Source organism: Pipistrellus kuhlii, unplaced genomic scaffold (assembly GCF_014108245.1).
Source record: "Pipistrellus kuhlii isolate mPipKuh1 unplaced genomic scaffold, mPipKuh1.p scaffold_m20_p_7, whole genome shotgun sequence".
NCBI classification, from domain to species: domain Eukaryota; kingdom Metazoa; phylum Chordata; class Mammalia; order Chiroptera; family Vespertilionidae; genus Pipistrellus; species Pipistrellus kuhlii.
In genome coordinates, this window is record NW_023425573.1 from 20,001,134 (window position 1) to 20,021,347 (window position 20,214).

At 41.4% G+C, this 20,214-nt stretch overlaps 1 protein-coding gene across 5 annotated transcripts in view; it reads left to right on the forward strand.

Moving 5' to 3' along the window:
• Positions 1-1,334: 1,334 nt before the first annotated feature.
• Positions 1,335-20,214, forward strand: part of ACSL3 (acyl-CoA synthetase long chain family member 3) — a 45,516-nt gene continuing 26,636 nt past the window's right edge. For 2 of the 5 annotated variants that reach the window (XR_004984841.2, XM_036420929.2), the window contains exons 1-2: positions 1,336-1,587; positions 19,344-19,761. Coding sequence is in view for 4 of the 5 variants with exons in the window: in XM_036420929.2 (XP_036276822.1) it covers positions 19,384-19,761 (378 nt within the window). In the remaining variant the exon portion in view is untranslated. Of the gene's footprint in view, positions 1,588-17,912; positions 18,014-19,343; positions 19,762-20,214 lie in introns of those variants that run through there. The other 3 variants (XM_045575717.1, XM_036420927.2, XM_036420928.1) reach the window with 3 other exon arrangements.

Consider the following 20,214-nt stretch of genomic DNA (forward strand, 5'->3'; position numbering starts at 1 on the left):
ACCCCACCTAGTTCAAGTTCAGGCAGCTTCCCAGATTTTGAGATTCTCCTGGGAATTGAGCCCTTGTTTTAATTTAGCCTGAGGCTGGCTCAGGAAGGCCACCTTTTACCTACTTAACAAAACGTTTTGCATCGAAGCAGAGAGATATATGGTACTATTCAAATGGCTATATCTAGCCCCATCACTATTTTAAAAAACAAACAAAAACTCTTCAAGTCAATTTTATTTCCTGTTTTATCAGATAGGATTTAACGTTATAACTAATAAATAAATATGTTGGATTAACAACCACAAAAAAGCCCGTGTGTGGGTGGGAAGAGATCAATCAAAGAATTTGTATGCATATATACCAGTACCTAACCCTTGGACACAGACAATAGGGTGGTGAAGGCCTGGTGCGGAGGGCAGGCTAGAAGTCAATGGGTGAAAAAAAGGGACATTTGTAATATTTTCTACAGTAAAGATTAAAAAAAAAAAAGCAAGCCCAAATTACTACTATTTAGTTGTCATTTGTCATTTGTGGGGTTTTTGTTTGCTTGTGGGCAAGCAGGCTACCTGCCCTCAATGTCTTTTTTCCCTTTCCCAAGTGTCTAAAATGAGATATAATGGCAAACTCCATACAGAAACATTTTTAGGTTAATAAGAATGTGCAAAAACAATAATCTGGAGTAAACTTTATCCTTTGTAAACAAGTGCCAATCTTGCATAAATAGTGAGTGAATTTAGGGGAGAGGGGCTACTTGCTGGGCTGGCTGAAGCCAAAACAAAAGAAATAATAAAGGGACATGCCTTGAATTTTTGAGCCCCCTCCACAGCCCCTAGCTGCTGGCGTTTCCAAAAATCATTTTGACAACATTTATGCAAGAACAGGATACGAATCCGGTTAAGAATGCAAATAAGATGCCTATTATGTCATGACCTTCTAGATGAAGACTTTACAGCAATAACTGCGTTTTTAGTTCTCTTCTTCGGGGTGGCCTTCCTCCCCCCCCCCCCCACCCCCAGGAGGGACGGCCCTTCCTGCAGATCCTGCGGGGACCCACCTCTCCTGGGCTCTAGTCGCGGCCGCAGAACCTGGCGCCCCTCCTCCCGCCGCGGTCCCTTCCATCTCGGTCGCCCCCGTGCCCGCCCCCGGCAGCTGCGGCAGCGGCTGAGGCTGCGGCTGAGTCCCATCCGCCGTGGCTCCGCCGACTGACCCGTAGTAACCCCGCTCCGCTCCGGGCCGCCCGCCCCGCGCTCCCCGCCGGAATTCCATAGGCCCAGCCCCGCACGCGCCACCGCCCGCGGGCCAATGGGCGGCGGCCTTTCTGCATATGCAATGAGCGCCGGCCTGGGGAGCGCGTCCCGGGCGGTTCGGCTCAACAGACGCTGGTGTGCCGGCGCCGGGAGCGGCGCTGCAGGGGTCGCCGCGGCCGGGCCGGGACGAGGCGGCGACGGCGGACGGGACAGCGGAGGTCGCCCCCTCGCATTCGGCCGCGGCGGCTGCGCCGGGGTCTCCAGGAGGCGGCGCGGGACGTGGCTGCTCTGGGGCGCAGCCAGGCGGCCTGCGCGGGCCCGAGGCCGCAGGGACCGGAGCCCGGCGTCGCGGTGAGCGCGGCGCCCGTTGTGGGAGCGGCGGGGCCGGTGGGCGGCGCGGCCTCGGCGTGCGGTCGGGCTGCGCCCGAGGGCGGCCCCCGCGCGGAGGAGGAGCGCGGCCGGCCTGGAGGCCTGGGGTCCCCCGGGCCCCAACGTGGCCGCCGAGTCCGGCTCTAGGGGGTGGTGGTGGGGGGGTGCGCGCAGGCGGCCGCCGGATCCCGGGCCGGCCCGCGGCGTGGGGACCAGCCTGGGGGGCAGAGCGGGAGGCGCCGGGGACGTGGGGCCTCGGCCCGAGCGCCCACGTGAGCGAGTTGGGGGGCGGGGACCGCGGCCGGAGACGCGGCGCTGTCCGGTGGAGGGAGGATGTACGGGGTCTCCCGGCGCTTTGCGGGTGGGGCGGGGTAGGGTGGGGTGGCGTGGGGGCTGTTAACTTGGACTTGATGGGTTCGGACGCGGTCCCTGGGAGGACCCTGAGTCCGCAATGTCGGAAAGCCTTGCTGGAGGGGGTGTCTGGCTGCGGATGTGAGAAGAAATGGGTGTGTGAAGTGGGTGGATCGACCTCAGTATTTGTTCTGGCCACGATCTGATCTGTGGTGATGGGACCGGAATGAAGACGGACCGATGTTTTGGGGTCGGGGAGAGAGAGAGAGAGTTGGTTCACTTTTCCCTCAGTGCGTTTTAATTACATACCAGCCGCAGAAAGGGTAGCAGCGCCGAGGGCGTGCTCACTGCCAGACATTCTGGGGGGGTAGGTGTTATTATCAGGCAGGCCCGTTTCATAGATGAGGAACCCAGGCAGTGAGTCATTGGACTGGTTTGCCCAGTTTTGTTTTTTTTTAAAAAAGTGCTTTCTTTGTATAAATAACGACCCCTCAAAAATAGCATGGTTTGGAACAACGTCTTGAAAATTATATGGAAGCTAGAGAGGGAATAGGCCTTGTGGAAGTGATTGCAGCTGAATTAAAATGTCAAGCAGCTGGCACTTATTGAGGCTTTGTAACATGCCAGGCACTGTTTAAGGGCTTTAATGCATGATGGTTATTCCCATTTTACAGCCGGAGGAACTGCAGTCTGGACAGGCTAACTTGCCTCAGATCACAGCAAGTAAGAAGAGAAGTGGGATTCAGAGTATCCTGTCTAAACATCCAGAGCTCTCACCTCTTATCAGGATACTAGAGGCCCCGTGCATGAGATTCGTGCTCTGGTCGGGGGCGGTTCCCTGAGCTCTCGGGGACACCTGGGGGAAATCGGGCCTAAGCCTGCAGTCCAGCACCCCTCGCTCCTTACTGCCGCCCGCCTGCAGCATAGGCAGCAGGAGCCCAGCTTCTGGCTGAGCTGTGCCCTCTCTGTGCAAGCAGGGAAGCCCCTGCAATAGCGACCGGTTGTTCTGTCGTTTGGTTGATTTGCATATTAGGGTTTTATTATATAGGCTTACTGTACAGGACAGGATAAAGGATAGAATAGGATAGGCTAGGATGGGGCTAGGCTGCCTCTTCCTTGGGACTGCCTGAATAGTTGCCACAGCAGGATTTTTGTATGATCGTGACCACCTTTTTTGTCTCCCCAGATTAGTCCGCAGAGTTGAAGGGTGCTGCTGAGTTGCTCCTGAAGGGTTTCAGAAGGTTATTACTAGGAAGAGGCGTGGTGACATGGGAATCTGTTTCACAGACTTTATTCTTTTGTTTTCTGGCATCTTCCTGTGCAGTTCTGATCCTATGGATTAGTAAGGCTTCTGTAGTCACTCTGGCATTTTCTGTCAGGCTTTTCCTGGTTTCTCTCTGGTACAAAAAGAGTTAATTTTGTGGGATGGCAGTGTTGTTGGGTGTTGGGCAGAGAGGTCCAACATTGTATGTAAGGGTTGATATGACAAGTCACCTAGTGTCTGGGTCTCAGTTCCTGGATTGGTAAGACGTTTGGACTGGACAATTTAAAGCTGAGTTATTCTCTGAGTAAAATGTTCTTGAAGGAAAGAAAGATGGAAGAAATGAAAGATGGCAAGTTATGGGGGAAATCATGCCATGTTTGGTTTGGGGGAGTCAGATCTCAAAGCCTCAAATTCTTTTTCATTGTTTATGTGCTTCCCTTTGTCTGGCCCCATGTAAGGGGCTGGGATACAGTAGTGAATAGGATTTGTGTGATCCTTGATATCACGGAGGAAACAAGAAAACTGACATGAAGCAAATTACCATGAATAAATATATAAGTACAAGTTGTGATGTGCAGTGAAGGAAAAATAGTGTGTGAATGAAGATTATAATGAGGATTTTGACTTAGATGGAAATCTAGGCAGTTATTTGAACTGATGTGGTGAGGTTTTACCGGAATGACAATCTTGCATTCTGAGGCTATAATTAAAGGTACCTAATGAGTTTGAGAATCTTTGAGCAGTATTTGTTCCTAATCAGAATGTCACTCACATTGAAAGATATGAAAATCAGATAGGGAACTTTTTCAAGTAGTCATGTTGCCTACCCTCAGGGTACTTAAAGCTTAAATATTTCTGTAATGCTTAAGTTTTCCCCTCTCAAAGTGAACTGTTGTTGGGAAGCAAGAATCTTTATGTGAAATTTGGACTTGAGGATGGGATTTGGATGTTTTCAGGGAAGCCAGGCCCAAAAAGGTGACAGGATTTTCTAACTTTAGATAAGCTACATCATTGTTATCAAAAGTATCCAGTATAGTTTACACTTTACAGAGTGATTCTCACCTCTTAGGAGATAAAAATGATGACATGATTTGGGAAATGTAAGCTGTTTAATATGTGAATATTTCAATTAAACATGCATTAAGCCAATACAAATAATTTATTGCAATACATTTACTAAAGGCCATCTGCATGCAAAGCATTGTGCTAGGTGTGCCGTGGGGAATAGATGAATTTGAGAAAGTCCTTGCTTTCAAGGTTTCAATTTAATGAATACTACTGTGTTTCCCCGAAAATAAGACATTCTCCGAAAATAAGACCTAGCTCATGGAAAGATAAGACATCCCCTGAAAATAAGACCTAACACAACTTTGGGAGGAAAAATTAATATAAGACACTGTCTTATTTTCGAGGAAACAGGGTAATATTCAGATTTAAGTGTTTTTCTTCCCTTTTTCAAAGTACTATCATGTTAACCCATTTGATTCTTAAGAGCCTTATATCATGAGCGCAAATACTGAGAAAATGGAGATGGAGAGGTAAAATCTCAGACATAGCGCTTAATGGTGTAGGGGAGGGAGAAGGAGATGAAGGAGATTTCTTGTGATTAGTAGTTTACCATTTTGGAGCCATCAGTGTAGAGGTGATGGCTGAAATCTGGCATGAGTGAGATTGCCTTTGCAGAGACTAGACTAATAAATAACAGGAGGAGGCCTGGGGTGGAGCTGGGGAGAGGAGGCAGCCTTTGCAAAGGAGACCTGAGGAGTGCCCAGGGAAGTGGGGACAGCCAGAACAGGTGTCCCTGCAGCCACTGGGAGGAAGGGGTGAGGAAGCGGTTAATACTGTGGATTGCGCCTGTGAAAGGAAAATTGAGTACCATCCATTGGACTTAGTAACTGGGGAAGTATGAGTTGAGGGAGAGGTTGAATTCAGTTGAGGAAAGAGTTGTTAGTTGTTAGCACAGAGTTCCACAGGCTAGGAGGAGGGCCACCTGTTCTGTAGTAATAGAGGAGACAGGCCTGTGACTGACCTGTTACAAATCAGTACCTTATCTTGGAGCCCTGAACAATTTCCAAAAAATTGCCAAGAGCTGTTAAATTTCTATAAAAATCAGCCCAGTTTTAGTTCACTCATGATAGTCTTTTTATTTTTTATTATTGTTATTATTTTTAAAACAGTCTATAATACAGTTATAGGCATTACTTAAAGTCTTCAACTTTATTTCCACCTTAGATGAAATCTTAACATCAAATCGTTCACTTTTTATCTGTTGGTTTCTCTTTTACCTTTTATTTATTTATTTACTTTAATATATTTTATTGAGTTTTGTACAGAGAGGAAGGGAGAGAGAGAGTTAGAAACATCGATGAGAGAGCGTCATCGATCAGCTGCCTCTTGCACACCCCCTACTGGGGATATGCCCACAACCAAAGTACATGCCTTTGACCGGAATCGAACCCGGGACCTTTCAGTCCCCAAGCCAATGCTCTATCCACTGAGCCAAACCGATTTCGGCATGATAGTCTTTTTAGAATACCATACTACAGAAGCATTTCTTCTCTCCCTTCCTCCTCTCTCTACCCTTTAATTGATATAATGAAGTCTGTATTTATATAACTTGATGAATTTGGACAAGCATACATTTGTGCAGCAATCACCACTTCTAAGTTTCCCTGTGCCTCTGGTTTTGTTTTTCTGGTATTTTGAATCTGGTGAATGAGCAAAGCCATCTTATATAATAAAAGGCTAATATGCAAAAAATCCATCAGCAGGACTGGTTGCTATGACATGCATTGACCACTAGGGGGCAGACAATGCAGGAGCTTCCCCTGGTGGTCAATGCACTCCTATAGGGAGGGGGAACATCGCTCAGCCAGAAGCCCTGAGCCAGGCTCACTGCTGGCAAGTGAGTGGCAGGAGCCTCTCCTGTGGGGAGAGGGCCTAAGCCATCAGTCGGACATCCATTGAGAGCTCCCAGACTGGGAGAGGGCACAGGCCGGGCTGAGGGGAGTCACCCTACCCCCTCAGTGCACTGGGCCTGTAGGTATATAAATAAAAGCATACACCATTTAGAGGGGACTGGGGAACATTAATCCCCCAAGGACAAGAGTATTCAAGCTGTCTGAAGGTGGATACAGCATGTGGTTAATGTTGAATGAGCAATACAGAGGGCAGAATAGCCAGAGAAAGGTCAGCTGAGCAAAAGGGGGAAATAGGCCGGATTTGAAGGAAGGGTTGAGTCTGAGGAAGGTACTCAAATGGGGATATCCAAGAGCAGGATTGACTGGTAAAATTGAGGCATCAATGATTTGAGGGACCAGGCAAGCTGTGAGGATAAATCACCCAGGAGAGAAGCAAAAAAAAGGTTTGGAGGACAAACAAGTTAAGTCCTGGAATAAATTCATTTATTTATTGCTTCCTTCAACTTAGAAAGTAACTACTGAATGGATTGAAGGTCCTAGGAATGGAAGGCCCTAGACTTAATAGCTGGCAGATGAAGAGAGCCATGTGGGCTCTTAGTTGATACAGAAAGGGCATTTGGGTTCTGCCCAGGTTGTTTCTAATCCTGCTGCTGGTGGCTCTGCTGTGTGGCACTGTGCACAGCAAGCCTGGCAGTGTGGCATTGTCCCTGGCATTTAGCCTGTCTGGAGCTCGGTTTCCTCGTCTCTAATACTTCTTGTTCACCGGAGTTATGATCTGCTTCTCCATCAGGGTTCTTTTTCTTTTACCTCCCTTCCACCTCTTTATTATAAAAAGTCTTGGCTTAGACTTTTTGTTACCTATGCTGTATTTCTGTATTAGGTTTCTTTGAAATTTTATTAATTTTGTGTACTTACCTCTGTGTGTTCATTGATGTGTTTACTACTTGGAATTCACTGGGATTATTTGCATGGGTTTTATTAAATAACTAGGGGCTGTTGCAGGAAGATTTCTGCAAGCAGCTGTGCTGCCCGCCCCGCCTGCCCCACCACTACCTGCTCTTTCCCTCTGGCAACTACCTTGCTTTCCGTTTTTCCCTCCCTCTTCTATGCTGTCTTCAGTCTTCACTCCTCCCTCCCTCAGCATATGCAAATTAACCATCTTTATTGGGTTAATTTGCATACTTGCTCTGATTGGCTGTGGGTGTAGCGAAGGTATGGTCAATTAGCATTTCTCTCTTTTATTAGTGTAGATCAGTGTTTTTCAACCTTTTTTGGGCGAAGGCACACTTGTTTCATGAAAAAAATCACGAGGCACACTACCATTAGAAAATGTTAAAAAATTTAACTCTGTGCCTATATTGACTATATATAAAGTAATTCTCTTGAATAGGAATCAAATAAACACAAAGAAAGTATTTTATAATTAATTTATGAAATATTAAGTAAACAAAATAGTGAAAAATTATAAAATTCTTGTCTTGTCTGCACCTACGGCACACCGCCGCGGAACAGCGGTTGAAAAATGCTGGTGTAGATAACTACCCTGCTGCATAGTCTTAACCTTTTAAATATTATTTTAGTTCTAGGTTGATTTTATAGGTTTATAATTATTCATTTTTCTGCATTGATTTTTGAGTTTTAATATATTCATTATCATTTTGGTTAAACTTATAAAAAGTTCCTACTTCAACCACAGAAGTTTCTTACTTGTACTTACTTTACTTTTATTGGGACTGTAGTGATCCTCATTCTGGACTTTTACTTTGGCTTTTATTTTTTTACTGTAAGACTAAAACAGCCAGAAACCTTCTCTTCTCATTGGAGACTGACTTGATCTCTGGACTTGTACCTCCTGTTTTAGGGAAAGGTGAGGTGAGGAATTTATTTTAGTTCCAAAGAAAACCAGAAAGAATTAATCAGAGCACTTTACTTGACATAATTTTAATGTAAACAGAATTAATATTAATTGAAACTATATCACGTGGACCATAATCATGGAATCATTTTTTACATATTCACAACTAATATTTCCCTAAGTCATTTTCCATTTGCATTATATAACTTCCCATATTGCTCATGTGCTAGAATCTAAGCATTTGTATTCATCATTTATTCTGAAATTCTGTCTGACTTATATAGTCTGATGCCTGTTTAGACAACATAGTGCCTTCCTTAGAAATTCAAAATATTTAGTCTGTATATCACTTTCTGAGGCATAAAAAGAATATCTGTAATTTCTAACAGCATTTTGAGGGAGGTGGGGAGTTGTGGGAGGTAGTAGCTGGCTGGGAGTGAGGTCAGGGAAGGCAGTATAAGGAGAGATTGGTGTGGTCCAGAGGAGTGACAGTGGGCTTGAGCTTGGTGCAACATTATTGCTTGAATCCGAAAATCTGGTTCTCTCATTCTAGTTTTGTGACCACGGCAAATTAACCTCCAAGTTCAATTTCTTTAGGTTAAGGATGATGTCTGTCTTATAGTGTGCATGCAACCCATCTCTGGGTGCTGGGAGAAAATGTTAGAAGTTTTACTTATTTTAAGAAATCTCTATTTTATGCATGAAATGTGATATTTACAATATGCTAGAACAATAGTATATACACAGTATTGAAGGAACACACGTTTGGAATGCCAACAGTTTTTACCAAAGTGTCTTGTGATCTTTAGAATTTTGAGAAGGTAAGCTAGTAGATAAAAGCTAGGCTCATGCTTGGAGGCAGCTTTAGAGATTAATTAATTTTGGGGTGGGGTAGAAGAGCTTTTGGTGACTTGGCTCTGGGATGTGAATAAAAATGTATTGGATTTAGGGATGTCTCTCTCTCTGGGAGTTCACTTGAAAATGGCAAAACTGGCAGTGTAATATTTGAATTACTTTGAAAGTCTTAAGCCGTATGTTCTTATACTATGTCATGTGTTAGAAGATTACATGGTAGAAGTTTGCTAGGGATAAAACCCAGAAACATGAATCAGTGTTAGAGAATTGCTCTTGGTGCATGGATAGTTTACCCACAGATAACTGAGAGCTGACTGTATGCATATTTAAGTTAATATTTATTTGTATTGTATGAAGCCAGAGGACAGGCATGTTAACGATAGGTAATTAATTAGTTTTGTGTTTCTTGCTAATTTCAAATTGCTTTATAAAATAATAATTGTATTTGCTGTCTTTTATCAATATTTTTAGAGAAGTCTAAAACATAATGTGTTACTTTTGGGTTTTTTTTGGGGAGAGTAGCTGTGTGTAATGCTTCCTTTCACTGCAAAGATAGCTCTATGAGGATAGGGTTATTTGTGCTTTAGTCACTCACTGCCTAGCATATAGAAGATACTTATGTTTGCCAAATGACTCAATCTTTGCATCTCTGTCACCTAGCACAAAAATAGATGTACATGCTCAGTAAATGTTTGTTAAATTGAGTTGAAAGATGTGAGCACAATACTAGAAAAGTTTGGAAGGCCAACAACGTGACATTGAAATGACCACTATGCACTTATTAGTGGGAGCACAGGAATTCTCTGAGAGCAGACTCACTGTTGATAAATTATGTATTTGAATAGCTAGCAGGTTGAGCAATGTGTACAAATATAATTTAAAAATTATGTGATCAACAAGGCAAAAAATATGATGGATTGTTTCAGTACAACTGCTTGTTGTACTTTAATATCATAACTACTTGTCCCTTTCTCTGTAGCCTCCTGACAATGTCCTTATGCCTTATAGGACACTTCTCTTGGCTTTTTTACCTTTCTTAGCTGGCTTTTATAGTCTGTCTTTAATTCTTATCTATATATTAGGTCTAGTAATAATTAACGTCGTTTTCTAATACTTTTTTATAATAAATCGAATTTATTTAAACAACACAACAAAATTTAATCAACAATATAGTTGCCGTTGTTTTCTACTACTTGTGCCCAACGCTTAGGAAGCATTTTAATCCCTCTGTTGTAAAATTCTTGTGATTTTGATGCAAAAAATTCGGTCAATGCATTTTTGAGGCATTCTTCATTATTAAATTTTTTTCCAAGAAGAAAGTTTTGCAAAGAACGAAACAAATGGTAATCGGAAGGGGCAATATCAGGAGAATATGCAGGTTGAGGGAGAACTTCCCATTCCAACTGGCACAGTTTTTCAGCAGTGATTCTTGCAGTATGCAGTCATGCGTTATCGTGGTGAAGAATTACGCCCTTCCGATTAATCAGCGCGGGTTCTTTTTCTCTTAAAGCTTGGGCTAACCTTTCCAATTGGGCACTATACACTGCACTTGTAATGGTTTGGTTAGATGGTAAAAGTTCATAATGAAGAATTCCTTTAAAATTCCACCAAACACACAACATCACTGTTTTCGCATGCAAGTCAGGTTTTGGCGTGGTTTGCGGAGCCTCATTTTTGTCCAACCATTGAGGCCGCCTTTTCAAATTAACATACAGCACCCATTCTTCATCTCCGGTAACAATTTGCTCTAAAAACGGCAAACGGTTTTGACGAGAGAGGAGCAAACTGCAAATTGTGACTCTTTGATTACGGTTGTTGTCGGTCAACTCATGAGGAACCCATTTTCCAAACTTTTGGACTTTGCCAAGTACACGCAATTGATTAGAAATTGTTTTTTGTGAACAATTTAAAGTTGTCGCAAGCTCTTGTTGGGTAATTTGAGGATTTTGCACCAAAAGAGCTTGAAGAGCTTCTTGATCAAAATTGGACACACGGCCTCGACCACTCTTGTCATCTAACGAAAAATTTCCCTCGCGAAATTTCTCAAACCAACGCTGGCATTTTCTGGCGCTAACTGCATCTTGACCAAGAGCACTACAGATGTTTTTTGCAGCCTCACTTGCTTTTCTTCCTAATTGGAACTCGTAAAGCATGCAGTGCCAAATATGCTCTTCATCCGCCATCTTCTTAGCCATAGCTTTGCAACAAAAACCAAACCAAACACAAACTTTTTCAAGCAAAACTTGTTAATTGCACTTCACACGTTCTGTAGATACCACGTGTTTGAAGGTTATGTCAATACAAGTCAACACCAAGCAAGATTTTAAACCACATGTGTCAAACACAAGGCCCGCGGGCCAAATCCGTCCCGCCAGGCCTTGCAATGTGGCCCGCACCACGCTGTCATCACTGCACTCCGCTGCGTTTCCATCACAATGACAGTTTATGACTGTTCAGTAAACCATTCGGCCTGCGATTTAGGCTGGATTTTAGATTTTGGCCCCTTCTCTGATTGAGTTCGATACCCCTATTTTAAACGAATGTTAAAAACGACGTTAATTATTACTAGACCCGAAATAAAAAGCCTAATATGCTAAGTGTCCGACCGTTCATTTGATCAGTTGCTATGATGCGCACTGATCACTAGGGGGCAGATGCTCCATTGGTGGGTTAGCTTGCTGTTGGGGTCCGGCCAGTTGGGACTGGGCAAGACGGGCTGGATATGCCCTGAAGCCCTCCTGCAGTCCCTCCCTGGCTGGGCAATCTCCCTCGGTCCCTCCTCGTCTCTAAAATATTTCTTCTAATTAATTTCCTTTTAGTGTGCATGAGTCCATGCATTGGCCCTCTAGTATTTTGTAAGTGAACCAGAGGCCTGGTGCATAAAATAAATGTACTTGGGGGGTGCCCCTTAGCCTGGCTTGTGCCCTCTTGCAGTCTGGGGGGGTGGTGTGTGGATATCCTTAGCGCTGCTGCGGAGGTAGAAGAGGCTCCTGCATCGCTTGCCAGTTGTGAGCCTGGCTTCTGGCTGAGGAGCGCTCACTGACCACCAAGGGAAGCTCCTGTGTTGAGCATTTGGTGGTCAGTGCATGTCATAGTGACTGGTTGTTCTATTGTCTGGCTGCAACTGGCTCTCCGACATCCCTGAGGGGTCCCAGATTGTGAGAGGGTGCAGGCCAAGAAGGGATGTGGGAGTTGGCTGGCCTGGGAGGGGTCATGGGAGGGCTCCAGGGTATGTCCAGTCCATCTGGCTCAGTTATGATAGGCCAGACCCCAACACCAAGCTAACCTACTGGTCGAAGCATCTGCCCCCCTGGTGGTCAGTGCATGTCATTTCGAGCAGTTGAGAGCCTTAGCATATCATTAGGATATTACGCTTTGATTGGTTGAACGACCACCCGAATGACCGGACACTTAGCTTTTATGCTTTTATTATATAGGACATGCATTTGACTCTTGAACAACTTGGCAGGGAGTGGGTTAAGGGTATAGTTGAAAATCCTCAGAAAACTTTTGACTTCTTCAAAACAACTACCAGTAACCTACCATTAACCAGAAGTCTTACCAGTAATATAAACAGTTGATTAACATATGTTTTGTATGTTATATGTATTATATAATGTATTTTTACAAAAAGGAGGCTAGAGAAAAGAAAATTAGGAAGAGAAAATAAATTTACAATACTGTATCTTTGAATAACCCATGTATTTATTGAAAAATCCATGTGTAAATGGCCCACATAGTTCATACTCTTATTATTTTTGAGAGATTTTCTGGTTTTGACTCTATTATGGAGAGAATCAGTGATAACTCTAAAATCTACATCTTTAGCTCTGTCTACATCTTTAGACCTGCATTTCTGACAGTATCCTAACTCTATTCTTGACAGAGCTATATACACTTAATAGCCAATCCCCCTACACTCTCATAGGTTTCTGTTCTTTCTCCTGTATTTCTTATACCTCTTGTCAGAAATGTTGACATTAACTTTCTAAGATTAATATTCACACCTCCTTTATCCTATTGTCTTATTTCAGAAAAGTCTCTACAGTTGCTCCTTCTGCTCCTGTAACTACTGCCATAAACTCTGGACCTTTTCATTCTTCTCTTGTGTTCTTGTAATTACTACATATCTGGAATCCTTTTTAGTTTCTTTTCTGTGGTGACCCAAGTAATCATTCTTAAAAAATAAATTTGGTTAAATGCCTTGCTTAAAAACCTATCTCATTCTATCTACAACATGTTTCTATATTCCATTTGCATTTCTAAATCCCCCCCGTATTTCCTGTCTTTCAGCTATGTCAAGGTACTTGCGATTTCTTCTGTGCTCTTTCATGGCTCTGTGTGTGAGGCAGGAGTGGAGGGAGGAATCAGAGCACACAGGGATCCATTTAGCTCTTGTCTGTGGGACCAAGGAGTACTTCCCGTAGAGGCTGCAGCTGAGTCTTGGAAGTTCAAGGTTACTTTGACAATCTGTGTAGCTCCTGGGCAAGTATGCACTAATTCTTGTTCCAAATTTTATTAGCTAGTCTTAAAGATGTTTTCTTCTCGATAGACTTTGGGGTTCATGTATCAATTATTCAGACAAAACAATTACTCATACAAAACAAACAGGTAACCAAATCCTAGTAAGGTTTTGTGATTGGGATTGTATTTGGTTTAAGGAGGTTAATTTTGATGGAATTATATTTATCCTTTCTATCCAGGAACTAGTCTGTCTTTCCATATTTGCAGGCATTTTAGTTTCTTTTTGTAGCAATGTATATATGTATGAGTGTGTGTGTGTATAATACACACATGTTTAAGATGTGTACATTAAATGTTTAAACACTAAATGTTTAACAGTAAATTTAAACATTAAATGTTAAACAGTAAATGTTAAATGTTAAACAGTAAATTTAAACATTAAATGATTAAAGTTCCTTTTGTTATTGTGACTAAGAAATTTTTCCTTTTTGTTTTCCAATTACGGTACAAATTTTTATCATGTACTTAATATCAAGATATCTTAGTGAATTTTTTCTGTAGTTGGATAATTTTCAGGTGGTCCTTTTAAATTTTTCTTTTAAAACATATATTTTATTGATATATATATTTTTTTTTACAGAGAGGAAGGGATAGGGATAGAGAGCTAGAAACATTGATGAGAGAGAAACATCGACCAGCCGCCTCCTGCATGCCCCCTACCAGGGATGTGCCCGCAACCAATGTATATGCCCTTGACTGGAATCGAACCTGGGACCTTCCAGACCGCAGACCGATGCTCCATCCACTAAGCCAAATCGGTTTTGGCTGAATTTTTCTTTTTTTGACAGCCAATTATCTGTAAATGATGATTTTATGTTCCTTTTTTTCAATATGCATACTCATATTTTTTTCTCATCATTGCATTGGCTTCTGTGACTGCTGCATCGGTGGTATCCTGTAGCCTTCCAGGCCAGCATCTTCAAACCCCTCTTCATATCGCCTTCTCCTCTGAGTGTGTCAAATCTCCCTTTGCCTCCATCTTGTAAGGACACTTGTGATGACATTTAGGGCCCACCAGATAATCCAAAATTGCTTCCTCATCTCAAAATCCTTAATTTAATCACACCTTCAATGACCCTTTACCCCCCAAAAAACAATATTTCTAGGTCCTTTGGGGTCATTTATCAATCTATTATAGTACTTAGTGTTGTCTTGAATTGCCCTGTTCTTGAATATCTCTGTCTTTTTAGAGATACTGTTATAACTGCCTATAGTTCCCTCTCCTTGATTCCTTGGCCAGAAATATATGGATCCAGTCAATTCATCATGGTCAACCTTTTGTGACCTTTTCCTTCCCTAGACAGAGGACTGCATTTGCCTATCTTTTCTTAACATAGTCCATGTACTTCTCCAGTAGCTTTTGACATGGGAATAAGGTGTTATGGCAAAGTGACACAGGTAACTTTCTCATAATTTCCCTTGATTTGAACAGATAACCAGTCTGTTTGTCTTTAGACCCTGACCTCTCAGTAAGAGTATAGTTGAATTGACTTTAGTATTTATTGGCCGGCGTAAGAAGTAAGAGAAAAGAAAAATATTAGTATGTATAGTTTGGTATGAACAACAAAATTTTAAGTACTATTAAAACATACATTGTATATTATAGTTTAAGTAGAGTGCTTTCACCTGCTTTCCTTGTTTGCTCCTAAGGGAGTTTTATTTGGTGTTTATTATAACCCAGTTTTACAGTGACCCTGAAGCTGGGGTGTTCAGGGACTTTGTTCCATGTTACATGATGAGTAAGTGGAGGTGGGGCAGCAGCAGACCCAGAACTTACTGCCAGAGTTCTAAAAGGAGCAAGTTTATTGAACATTTTTTTATATGCAGTTAAACCAGTGTTGCAACTAATAGTACCTTCAGTAGATCATATAAAGCATTTAAATAAAACAAGTACTTGTCGGCTTTGAAACTGCATGAAACAGAACTTTATACCCATCCAGCTATACTGATAACTACCCTGTTTCCCCGAAAATAAGACAGTGTCTTATATTAATTTTTGCTCCCAAAGATGCGCTAGGTCTTATTTTCAGGGGATGTCTTATTTTTCCATGAAGAAGAATACGGTACACATTTATTGTTAAATGAAAATAAAGGCAATTTATTACCTGTATACGGTACAGTAATACAGTAGTTGCCAACACAAACCAGACAAACTGTGAATCCTACAGTATCAAGAATTTACTCATTTATTCAATGACAATCATGTCATCATCTTCTGGAACATCATCATAACAATCCAATTCCTGAATTTCCTGATGAATTTCTTGTGACTCCTAGGGAGAGCCTTATTTTCGGGGGGATGCCTTATATTTCACTCAGAAGGAAACCTGTAAGTAGGTTTTATTTTCGGAGGATGTCTTATTTTCGGGGAAACATGGTATTAGCAAAGCAGTTGACAAATAGATCCAAGAAATGGAATAGTGTCCAGAAACGGATTCTAATGTAAGTGGGAAATTTACTGAAGGTGACATTTTGGCTAATTGAGAAAAGGGTAGCTTATTGAATAAATGGCTTTAGGCAGTTCATCTGAAAGAAAAGGTTAGCTTTCTCCCTTACACAATTTAGATAAGTAAACTATATTGATTGAATATGTAAATGTAAAAATTTTGCAAATACTATGAAAAATATAGGTTACCATACGTTTAGCCTGGGATGGAGGAGACTTTCTTAACTGGATTGGGAACGTGAAGGAAAAGATGATCAGATTTTCCAGTCTTTCACTGCTGCTGTCTAATTTGTGACTATTTCGTTCAGAACAGAAGATCTTCGCTATAGTAAGCAGAAAGATTTCAGTTGTTGGGAAGGGCTGGAGGAACAGCTGCCACCATTGCCATCTTCTGGGACATCAGGCAGTGGGCATCGATTGCAGCTGCTGGCTCCACGTCACACCACCCTAGCCTCCTGGTCTAGGAAGAAAGGATTATCTCAGCTATTTTAAAATCTAATTTCCTTGCTTCCAGTTTCTGCTACCTTCAGGTTAGCTATCCCCTGTATAAACTTACTTTCTAAACTGTGCCTTTGTGTACACTGGAATACAAACTAAGTTTCTTCCCTAGCCTCAGAGGCCATACAATTTGAACTTGACAAATCAGGGCCTTAAACACCTGCTCTCATTTCCTCCTCATCCCCACCCTTCTCTACTGGAGTGGCTGATTGTTTTTTGAGCACCTCCTACTTTTGGTGCTCTTCCAAATTTTGTAGTGTTATCTCTTCAAAATCTCCATTTTCTCTCTTCCTTTCCCTCAACCTTTTAGATCATAAGTTGCTATTTGGTTTAAGAAGACTCAGAAAATTCCAGAACTAGCTTCTACCTTTCACTATCCTCTTCCTGAGGTGTTTACATTTAGTAGTTAGTGATCAGTTCTTAGTGTTATAGTTATAGGTCTTATATAATCTGTTTTGTTAATTTTCTGTATGGTATAAGATAGGAGTCTATCTTTGTTGTTTTATATCCAGCTATTCAGTTGTTTCAGCACCATCTGTTGAAAAGACTGTTCTTTCACTATTGAATTATCTTGTCATGTTGTTGCAAATCAGTTGTTCATGATATAAGGGTTTATTTTTGACCCTCAGTTCTATTCCATTGACCTATATTGTCTGTTCTTTTGCTGGTGCCAGACTGTCTTGATTATTACTGCTTTATAGTAAGTTTTGAATTCTGCTTTGTTCTTTTTCAAGATTAAATTTTGGCTGTTCAGGCTATTTTGAATTTCCATGTGAATTTCTGGATTAGCTTACAGATTCCTGTATAAAGGCTTGCAAAGATTTTGATAAGGATTGTGTTGAACCTACAACATTTGAAGAATGTAGCCATTTAAACAATATTGTCTTACGATCCTTAAACAGGATGTTTTTCTATTTATTTACATCTTTAGTATCTTTAAACAATTTTTGTGGTTTTCACAGCACAAATCTTGTGCTTTTTGTTATATCTAATCCTAAATATTGTAAATGTAATTCTTCTCTTAACTTCATATTCTGAATGTTCATTGCTAGTGCACAGAAATACAATTGATTTTTGTATACTCATATCTTGCAACATTTGCTGAACTCTTTATTAGTTTTTTAGTGCATTACTTAGGATTTTCTTTTTTTGGGTAGGGGCATTTTAAAACCTTTTTTATTTTAAAGGAAACCATACAGGAAAGTAGAGAGAATAATATATTGAGTTTTTATATACTTGCCACTTAAGTTAAATAAGTATTAATATTTTGCCATGTTTGATTTACATTTTTTAACTGAAATGTTGTGATATAAAATTACAGACATAAGTGTTTTTTACCCTGAAGTAGTTCATTAGTTCATTGCCATCTTGACCAGAAGCCCCGTAGAATTTTCTATATGTTGTAATTATGTAATCTGTAGATAAAAATTTTTTTAATCACAAGATTATTTTATAATTCAAAATGCAACATACAAAATTAAATTTCATGAGATAATATCGTTCTCCTGGATTCCTAAAGTGCATCTGTTCTTGCAGCTCTGATGCCAGGAAGTGGCAGGACCTTTGTTTTCATTGTGCCATTTTCCTTTACAGAAACCTTCAGTGGTTCCCCATGCCCATGGCAAAACCCCTGGTTCTCTGGACTCATTCTCCAAAGTACTGCTCACTACATTGTCAGGGAACAGCTCCGCTTGGTGAGCAGAGCTTTGGTCAGTTGGGAGTCTTCGCTTCTTACCAGCTGTGCGTGGGCAGATTTGGAGGTGTCCTTGTCTTGTAAAACTGCAGAGTTACACTTAATTTTTTAAGCATCATGTCCTTTTGTTCTTTGAACAAATTTATTATAATAGCTGTTCTAATGTTTTGTCTGCAAAAATCAGACATTTGACTTAAACTGGCTATTTTACATGCTTTATAGCAATTTTGAATTGATTCCCTCCCCTTTTTTACAGCTTCTTGTGGTGAAGTTTGCTTGTTTATTTGTTTAATAACTTGGCTGGCCTATTTCAGAGAAGTTGATCTTTTCTATAGTGTGCATCCTGTTGCTCTGCAGAGGACACAGCCGATCCTGGGTGCTACATAGTGTATTTATTACCTCTCCTAATGACTATGTAGGATTCATGAGGAAAGGGGCTAAGACTTTTGTTCACTGTTGCATTCCTTGTACTTAGAATAGTATCTCAATAAATCTGATGAATGCACTGTATAAAATGACCAAAGTTTATTGCTTTCTTGCTTCACATTTTAAACTGTCTAAATTGGAAAGTATCTAGAACCAACCACTTTGGGAAGTGAATTTCATATTTGCTAACTCCAGTTGCTTTTTGCTGTCTAGAGTGAGAGAGTGGGAGCAGAGACTAACAGGAGTTCCTCTAGGCCAGGAGAGGAGGTTATGAGGAATATGCAAAGTGCTGCCATCCTCAATGTAATGACAGGAAATGGGTTCAGTTTCTTTTTATTATTATTATTTTTTTTAAAAAAATATATTTTATTGATTTTTCTTACAGAGAGGAAGGGAGAGGGATAGAGAGCTAGAAGCATTGATGAGAGAGAAACATCGACCAACTGCCTCCTGCACACCCCCTACCGGGGATGTGCCCGCAACCATTGTACATGCCCTTGACCGGAATCGAACCTGGGACCCTTCAGTCCGCAGACCGACGCTCTACCACTAAGCCAAACCAGTTTTGGCGAAATGGGTTCAGTTTTGGTCTCCAATTCATTTGTAGGTCTTCTAGTTTACTCCCTTCTGGCCACTGGGAAATGTTTGTGGATACTTGGGGTTAGTTTGGAAAAGCTGCCTTTCTTCAGGATGGTGTGAAGACTTTTCTGTGGTAACTCCATTGTTAGTAGATACAATACAGACGAGGCTCACAGATATCAAACATGGGTAGAACTTGACTGCGGTCAGTGCACTAGCAGCTGATTGATGGGGGCGAAAAAATCTTCACTTGCCTATCTAATAAGAATTTTTTTTTAAAGTTATTTAAAATGATTTTGAACTAATTTTTTTTCTCTTCCTTCTAGATTCTTACGGAAATCTGTTACTTCTACATTTTGAGCACTTATGAATAACCACGAATCTTCAAAGCCATCAACCATGAAGCTAAAACAGACCATCCACCCCATTCTTTTATGTTTAATACATTTTATCATATCACTTTATACTATTTTAACATACATTCCATATTATTTTTTGTCTGAGTTAAGACAAGAAAAATCAAAACAAATTAAAGCAAAGCCTGTAAATTCAAAACCCGAGTCTGCCTACAGATCTGTTAACAGTATGGATGGCTTGGCCTCAGTATTATACCCTGGCTGTGATACACTAGATAAAGTTTTTATGTATGCCAAAAACAAGTTTAAGGACAAAAGACTCTTGGGAACACGTGAAGTTTTAAATGAGGAAGATGAAATACAACCAAATGGAAAAGTTTTTAAAAAGGTAAGGTGATCTTTTGTTGCCTTTGATATTCTATGCACAAGATGAACTTTTAGAAGTGGTGGCAAGGGACAAGCCTGGCCTACTTCTATCGCAATTTGCTGACATGACAGGAGAGAGGGTAGGAAGGGGGCTAGACTGTTCTAACCTCTTCGTAATTGCCAGCACCGATTTGTCCTGAATTTTCATAAAGGCATTAAGAACTCTTTTTTTTTAAAAATATATTTTATTGATATTTCACAGGAGGAAGGGAGAGAGAGAGCTAGAAACGTCGATGAGAGAGAAACATCGACCAGCTGCCTCTTGCACACCCCCTACCGGGGATGTGCCCGCAACCTAGGTACATGCCCTTGACCGGAATCGAACCCGGGACCTTTCAGTCCACAGACCGACGCTCTACCACTGAGCCAAACCGGTTTCGGCAGGGCATTAAGAACTCTTGCTGGTGTGGGGCAC